At 33.5% G+C, this 9,352-nt stretch overlaps 1 protein-coding gene across 1 annotated transcript; it reads right to left on the bottom strand.

Moving 5' to 3' along the window:
- Positions 1–341: 341 nt before the first annotated feature.
- LOC100744692 (phospholipase B1, membrane-associated-like) lies at positions 342–7,727 on the bottom strand. The gene is given in 8 exon segments (XM_033321350.1): positions 342–396; positions 1,563–1,737; positions 1,816–1,998; positions 2,001–2,192; positions 5,568–5,688; positions 5,826–6,037; positions 6,481–6,585; positions 7,598–7,727. Coding segments are annotated over 7 exon segments (1,089 nt in total). The 3' UTR covers positions 342–396; positions 1,563–1,591.
- Positions 7,728–9,352: the final 1,625 nt, after the last annotated feature.

The raw sequence follows: 9,352 nt of genomic DNA, 5'->3' as shown, positions 1-9,352 counted from the left end.
TCTGCAGCGGTGAAATCCGTCATTGATATCCCATCATCGTCATCAGATCAACGAAGCCATGACATATTTCACAATAAATTGGACCGCCTTGCACGATAATCTAACAATGTTGATTAATTGACACTATTCTTCATTTTCGTTACACTTTTCGTTTAGGGTTCTGTAATTTTTCATTAAATCAGTTAGCTTGTAACTTTTTTAACTTTTATAAAACTCTCGTAAAATTTCGATTATTTCGCTGTCAAATTTGCTAATTTTTTAATAATTACAAATTATTACTTTTGGTAATTTGTACTCTCCAAGTTGCAAAGTTTCTAACTGATGATATTATATTATGCAAAAAGGGTTACATCGGAATAGTTCCGGATAAATGCTTTCAAACTAATGCCTATTTTACAGCAAAAAAGAAAAAACACATTATATTACTTAATTGGTACTGATACATATGACGTAAACTGGTCTTCAAGATTTTGAGATGTATCCGCCAGGCAGTGACAGCTGATTCAGATATGCAAACTGCCGGAACCACTCAGTGCCGAGAGCAAAGTCGGGTAGGATAGTGTCGTGGAGAAATCTCCAATGAATTAAAAAGAGAAAAAGGCGAACTTCTATTTAACATTTATTGCACAACTAAAATTAACGGTGCTGGACGACCGGACTTTACGTGGACGATTTTTACTGTTATTAAATAGGTTTTGGAGTTTGATATCTATTGATTCACACAGATTCAGCTTTTACGTTCTGTATTTCACCACCATGTACATATGAACACACCGGATACATTCAGATAATTAACAACTGGCCGACGCCAAAGACGAAGGAGCGTCGCTAAAAGTCATACCAACTTAGCGTGTAGGAACTAGTAATCATACCAACCTAATATTTACTCAACATTTACGACGAAGACGATTGAAAGGATTCTAACTTTTTTAAAAATTAAACTAAAAAGTCGTTGCAGTGCGACGCATAGCGCGTTCTGAATAAAAGGTATGATCTTGGCGAATTTACTCTTTGTTCTAAGGGCGGCAAGAAGATTGGTCACCGGAAAATGCGTTTTTATAAATGTGGTTACATGAGCGTTTCAGAAATTGGGTGATGTGTTTCCAAGAGACCCATAGGCGCAGGACTGGAACCACATAAAAAATTAACGAAGAAAATGAAAATTTATGCCACTCGAGTCTCGAACACGAGATTTACATTACTGTATCTAGGACATGACTGTATGTAGATTAATCTAGTGAAATAAAGCGACATTAAATCTGGTACTACAGCTTGTTACGTTTCTTTTAGAAAATCTATTTAAAAATTATATGTTCGTTCATTTGATACTATTTAAAATTGGAGTAAATAGTCTGGATGGATCAAAAGGAATCAAAAACCTCAGAATGTTCCTGCGACTGTAAAAGTATGTCATACAGAAAAAATAACTGTAAGCAGTTATGTACAAGAAGGAAGAAATGTAGAAACAAGTTTCTTTTAATTCATTATTCATAAATATGCCGTTTTGATGCACACAAATTGCTTGTTGTTTTAATTGAATGGCAAGACGAAAATACATCTACAGAAACTGTTTTTAATTTCTCTAACCACCCTAATTTTCGTTATTCTGTGAATTTTTATACGTCATCAAGAACGGTTTTTCCGAAGTAGGACACAGACATTTTTTAAATAGCGTAGTGTAAGTGCTACTCTTGTTACCAACTGGTTCCAACAAATTATTCCACAGGTTACTCGCATCTTGGGAAACACAAAACATTTCTGATTATCAACGTAACACTCATTAAATAATTGTATAGTTTCATCTGTTATATTCACATAGTGCATGTAGTTTTTGATTCGAATGAAAGCAATCAGCAGTAAGATATGAGAGATCGGCGAATCCATCCTCGGCAAGCGGTACTTTTGCATCTTTCAGAATCAGTAAAATTTCTACAGTGAAGTAATTTCTATGAAATTCTGGATAATCAGCAACTTCTTCGTCTATCTCTTGCTACCTATAAAGATGAAGCAAAATGGCATATTCTTTATATGCATCTTAGAATGGATATCAAACGGTACTTGAAATTTGTTAGGGAAATAATATCGCATAAACGTGAAATTATAGAAATAGGCCGATTGTGGGGCGAAATTTCGCACCGTGCTGAGATAGAGGTAAAATTCGTTTTCAAGATTTTCCAGTTTTTCAGTATAAGTATATCACATTTTGCCTTCGTAATTATACTTCGTAATCAATTGCATTATCATAGTAACTAAAAGTTTGTAGTTTTTCATAATATAATTTTTGTTACACGGTAGCAGATTATGTGAAATGTTTCACTGCCAAAATTAGCGATTTTCGTTACACGATATGGTAATGGAAGGATGTAACATCTCTCTAAGATATTTGGTATAAGTGCCACATTCCTAATTGGGATAGACACAAATATTGATTTAGTAAAGGCTAGAGGAGAACTTAAACTGTTTCACACTGAAAGGGCACTGTCGATGATTTCTCTACGGTGAAAATGGAGGATGAAAGCAGTGGTAGTTACACCATTTCGATAAGACATTTTCATGGGATTGGGGTTAGGTTCATAGGGGATAGCCTCATTGCATCCCAATAATCTCTGTGGTCACGTGTCGTTCGAGTAACGATCTCGCCGATCTTGGTGATAAGAGAAACGAGATATTACAGCTGTTGTGTTGTTGAGAATTCTGGATCTTAATTACCGAAATAAAAGTAAAAGAACACTAAGGTTACACTTAGAATTCATATTAAAATAGTTTCAGATTTATTTAATAAATGTTTTCCAGGATCTTCGTGGGTATACATTTGTATGCGTCTCAGCACTTTCTTTGTCTCACCATCTTCCATACCACATTGCCAACGGAACAGTTACATTCATCTGTTTTTCAAAACGCCGCACACACGCATACTTCCACACACTCATATTCACATATGTGTGTCACTACTACGCGGCCAATCTAGTCTAGCACACAAAATTATACATATCTTAATATGTGTAACCCCAAACACTCAGTTGGTCAGTAAACCCGATCAGCAAACGTGCGAGATGCGGATGCGAGATCTCACTAGGAGCTTCCTTTGTGTTCTGTTTTAGGTGGCGACATTTAGCATATCTGTGTACGGGATGATCGTTGTTTTTTTTTTTTTATTATTATTTAATTTGTACTTTACAATATATCCAGCTGGACATTCGGTGAATTTTTCTAGCTTAATTGCTAAATAACATGTGGAGGGCTTCCCCCAGCGGGATACCATCTTCGAGTTTGCCTATTTTATTTTTTTAGTGAAATCAGTGTGGTGTTCTCTTTTTAGTTTCCTTTCTTTTTAGTTTAGCTAGCTGGTTTGGATGTGTCGGTCATTTGACGGTAGAATAAGGAGTGTCTCCACAAATACTTGGGTTTCGCACTACGAACAATATTCCTACACTGAAAAAAACCGCAATTACGCTCTCTGAATTTATTTATTATAAAGACATCAGATAGCTGAAAGGATCACGATCGTGGCATTCGTGAATTTGTGAGCCGCGATTCATGGATATGTGTGAAATTATTACACAGTTATTGAGGATGGAGATGTGGAGTGTAATATTTGCGCGAAAACAATAAAATCCAACAAATGTATGACAAATATGATGAAACATTTAAAAGTGCACAACTCAAGATAGTTATAGAATTAACAGAAATAATGGCTACATATCTTACTTGGAAAATGATAGGAGAAAATAAAAGATAGATAAGTTAATTGTAAATTTGATAATTACCGACTTACTAATTAGTAATTACGCGCCTTGAACCAAAAAGACCGGCATCTCATATCAGACATTTAAAACAGTTATTATCAGTAAAATGAAGAAACGAAGAAAGAAGAAAATGAAAATCACGTAAATACAGAAATACAAAATATCGATAGTGCAATTACCACAAATGGTTATATAGACCAGCAAAAATACTGATTGCATTTTCATAATCACATGCAAGTTCAAAACAAAAAAAGAAAGGGAATTTTTGCCGGTTCTGGCGGTGGAGCATGGAACAAATCTATACTTACGCAATACAAACGTTTATTCTATTACAAACGAGCACGCATATTTGTTGTCTTTAAATTTTTGCACAAACAGGACTTATAGAAAAATCTTTAGATTTCTAATAAGTAGAATTTATAAGGAAATCGCAAGATTTTTTATAGCGTCTTTTAGTAGGGCTAAAAAACCTTAGTTAAAGTATTTACTATTCATTAGTACAAGTAATTATTATTAACTAGTTTTTAAATAATCTTCTTTCCATCCTACCTTTCCTACCTTTTTCTAGAAAGCTTGTAAAATACTATGTGTCCGATTTATTTAGGAGAATACTCACGATAAGTAACGAGTAAGCAGAAAATGGCTCAACAAGTTTCGAAACTTCACATGAGAAAAAGATAGGACTGCGAATCATCTTAAAAAATATCTTATACCTATTAATACACACTACATATATCTGTATGTATATCGTGTCACCTCGTGTTAATTGGTAAGGTCAGATTATAGGGTGAAGGATGTATATTGGTTAATTTACGAGAAATGATTAACGAAAACCTTGGAGTATGGCTTTCGAACGTTGAATACAAGACTTCGTTTGTATTACAATAATTCGATGGACGTATCGTTCGAATTCCTTCCTAGTATTTCACAACAAGTCTTGTTTGCTTTGTGGATCTCTAGAATTGCTTGTTTCTAATACATTTATAGGAATAAAATTGTATTATATACCCCTAGAGCAGATGAAGCTCAGCAAATAGGGATGTGAACATAAAAAATTAGTGGAGTATTCGAATTTTCTATTATAATTCTAGATAGTCTATTATTTTCTATTAAGTACACGACGTAGAAAACTGAAGAATAGTCATAGAAAAAAAATTTTAGAAATTTTATTCGAAATAAGTAATAAAGTAGGCAATAAACTAAATGAACTAGAATTTGCAGAAGAACAACTACTGATATTTGGGCTGTTTTACTTCGTGCTTTTATAAAGGATTAGTAACAATTTTTCCTAATACATTCAACCAAAACTGAAAAAGTAATGATGATGTTTTAAAGTAAAGTAGCCTAATCCATCGTAGAACAGTAATTTAATTAGAGAAATTCGAATTTTCTTTTAACTTTTGTTCGCCTCTTTACGTGATAATAAATAATAATATTAGTAGAAGTAATAATAATAATTGGAAACATAAATTTGTATTTTATAAACTATTTTACAGATAGTTGTATTTGGAAATACTATTAGAACAGTTGTAGGAACTTTTTCATTTGCGATATTATTTTCTACAATACGAAAAGGAATGGTATGGTTTGTATTATTTGTAATTATTAATAATATGTATTATTAATAATATGTATTATTAATAATATGGCTAACTCTCGAGGAAATTTATTTTTCTGCAAAACTGAACAATTTTTACTTCGCTGAATAATAACTTCGTGACTAATTTTTTATTTTATCGTGATAGTAATGAGGAGGAACAAAACAAACAAGCAACGATGAAAGAATAGAAAACGGAAGACAAATAAATAACTGAAAATCACATTGAATATCTCTCAAGCATTCCCAGTCATTCATAACGTCGTCAGCGACGTTTAACTGCGAAGCCGATTGAGTAGTCAGAGAATCTCCAAGTGCATAACCCAATAATTTGGGGTTAAATTTCTAATTATAAAAAGAGTCGACTATGAAAGCGTTATTCTCTTTTATGACTAATAAATCATACAAAGTAATAAATGTATTAATGATTATATAATTTATATACGTAATCAGTTTTTGAGTAAAGAATTTGGGTAACGTACTTTAAAAATATGGAGAAGCGTCAAGTATGTTCGCCAAGTTCCTTCACCACCAATGCTCGCTGACGCGCCTCTATTTTTGACGAGCACCTCCAATAAATTAGTTGCAAAAATTCCAGCATCGGCTGTCAAAGAATCGCCCATCGCGGCAATAACATCTATGTCACTTGGTCTCAAACGATGAACCGATTCGGGAACATTGGGAGATCTGCCACCTAAAAGGGTTGTTATAAAAATTTAGGATATTCAGTTCCTGGAATTATATCGAGCGATAGCAACAGATCCTAACAATTGTACCAAGCTACGATAATGAGTCTATTTATTTAAACGTAATGACAACTTAAAAATATGGCGATAAAATATTAATTGGATATAAAAAGACGTGCCATGTTTGACTAATTGTTGTATCGATTAAATAAATATGAATCACGAAAAATGGCAATAGCATAAAGAGATTAGAAATAAACTTAAAAGTATATTAAAATTTCTGTGCGTTTAATTAATTTAAATTGTCAAGGCAAAATACGTCTAACTGTAATTTAAATTAAGCAATGATTTTAGAAAAGTAAATACGAAAAAGTAATATCTAAGGATGATTTCGTTTTTTCATAATAATGGATAAAAATTTGTCAATAGTAATAAATAAAATTTTAACTACCTCTAACGTTGCAAGGAAATGGAACGTCTGATGGAACCTGTATTTGAAGTTTACTTTTATTTCGCGCTGATTGTGAGACTGATCCCCCGTCGTGATTATTTGCTCCTAGAAAATATGTTTCATTAGTTCATACGATTCAGTTATTCCGATCTGGCTGAAGTTCATTTTGTGATTTCGCTTACGCAAACATAGAATCAAATCTATTTTCAATAATGCAAAAATCACGAGAACTCTTATTTCACTGCTAATATAATTTCGTTTAGAAACTAGGAAACTATATCTGTAAATTCAGTTTCTTATAAACTGAGTTATGTCGCGAACAAACTTAATCGGTTCATGGATTATTTCCATACAAATTACTTTTTAAAAGAGTCACCCAAAAGGAAACATATTACACATGACTTTTTTTACAATAGTGATAAAAGTACATCGCTTCATTTGGAATCAATGACTTTGAAACTTTGGATATCATTTTTTTTGAAAAATTTCTTTTATTTAATATCCATATTATATGATAAATATAACGTGATTTTCAGTATCTGAATTAATATCCATCTTTCCTCTTAGATATTGAAAAAAGAATAATATTAATTCCAAGATTAAAACAGCGATGGATAAGATATTACCATAAATGTAATAGTCTGACAAGTGCCAAATAAATGGAAATGAATATTGAATAAATCTATAGTATTCTAGAGTATGGTGTGTAAAGTATGAAATATTGTAAAGCATTAAATATAAATTTATTACATATGATGATCAAATCGATAATAATTAACATATAATCGATAATAATTAACAAATGAGTAATTTACACTTTTACCATTGCATCCTTAAACAATATTGAAACATTTAATTTTCTCACGCTAAGAAATTTCTGGTAACATCCAGTAACATCGATCATCTTCTGTGATGCAACTTGGCCCTAAACAGGATATAAACTTTCTGCACATTGTATATCTGTATAACAAGAATTGTGTACACTTCTTCTAAAATACCGCATTTTCTCTTTTGCGCCGTTTTAAAAACACATTAGTTGAGAATTACATATCGTTCCCTTTCATATATCATAGGAAATGGTCACTATACAAAATAATCACATTAAGTAAACACGTACCGATACTTTGTGAAAGCCAGTTACGAACTTGCCAATAATAGTACAAATTTATTGGTGAATCTAAAATCATCTTTTGAGACGCCGTCAGCACGCATAATTGTAACAAAAGATACAAACGAGACTTAACCATCGCCGGTCATCTTGTTCGACCAACTAACGAAATGATGAGATATTCGCGAAAACTCGTACTTTCTACTCGGCTATAACTTTATAACAATACTAAATGGATTCAAGGTGGTATCCTTTTTTCCCCCTCAAAGTTTCTCACGATCTGAGATAAATGTACTTGTTAAACTGCACAAAAGGCCGCGCTGGATGCTGCGCACATGTATCATTTTGGAATCTTGATTTTGGTGTAGCCGGTTTTCACGATGAGATGCAATGATCGCTATGAAGATTGTCTTGCGTGTAATATATTTGAGAGAAATTGAACACAATTGTAAAGTCGTTATCGAAAGTGAAGCTGGATTGAGGCAATGTCTGTCAGTATATCTCATGCCCTTACCAATCAAGTATAAGATAAGTCGATGAAACATTTCAAGTTCCGTCATGATGAACGATTATTTATACCTGTTTTCGTCATTAACATAACATACATAATCACTTAAGTACTCTCGATGTCTGATGTCGAGCCACGAAAATAAAACATTGAAATAATTATTCTACATTTTTTCGCAGATTTAGTATTGTGGTACAAGATGTAACATCATATATTCCGTATTATTTGTATAATGGACAGTGATATGCTTCATTAATTTTCAATGCGAAGTAATACATCCATGATAATTGAAAATAGAAATATTCTGAGCGTTCAATAATATTTCTACTATTATTGCGAAATATTACCCGTGACGATAAAAATGACAGTGTTTAGGGAGTGGTGACAGTGTTTAGGCCATGAATCGAAATGGCAATTGCAAATGACGTTTCTTATAAGTAATTCTTCCAATTGTCCATGCCGGACACGGGATGCTACAGGACGAATGCAAAAATTCTTGAATACACGTGCTATAGACATCTGCGCTTTTCTGCAAGTAGAATATTCCACAACTATAACTGGCAATAAGATATACCCATTTCCAGTACAGAAGCAATGAATGGAATAATGAGTTGGAGTTGAGAATAAGATTCCATTCGTCCAGAATACATTTGTTAATTATTGCTTTAATAGCAATCAAGTGCATTAATTAATTACAGACTCTTTTCTTTGCAATATATTTTGTTTTTATATTATCGGTTTGCTGTGGAGTGCCGAAGCGTGCAGACGTGTCTCTAGTGCCCAGTGTAGTTCGAAAACAACACGTGTCGCCCAACCGTCGAAAGTGAACACAGCCAAGTGTTTCCTACCACTTAGGGAGAAGAAAATCCCACGCGCCTACTAGCCTCCCGAATACTAGCCTCATAGCCTCACGACTAGTTATTCATTTTGAATTGACTAGCTCGATGATGGCCCAGCAATCGCGACCAGGCTCTCCGGAGCAAACTCCGCCACCAAACAAATAACGCCAAAAATTCAAAAAAGCGAAAGATAGAAACACGAAAATCAAACACGATCGACACCCGGAACGAACAATCAACGATACAAATAAACACCCACAACAGGTTCGCCGTATTGCAATCCACTAACGACGCCATGGAAATCGCAGACCCGCCGCCAAACCAACACGCAGAGAATCCCTCCTCCCCCACCAATATTTGTTGATGATGTTATCGACATCCAAACAATGATCAAGTCCTTAGAGAGAGATATCTCCA

This window comes from Bombus impatiens, unplaced genomic scaffold (genome assembly GCF_000188095.3).
Source record: "Bombus impatiens unplaced genomic scaffold, BIMP_2.2 scf_0423, whole genome shotgun sequence".
Lineage (NCBI taxonomy): Eukaryota > Metazoa > Arthropoda > Insecta > Hymenoptera > Apidae > Bombus > Bombus impatiens.
This window is presented reverse-complemented; position numbering and strand designations above follow the sequence as displayed.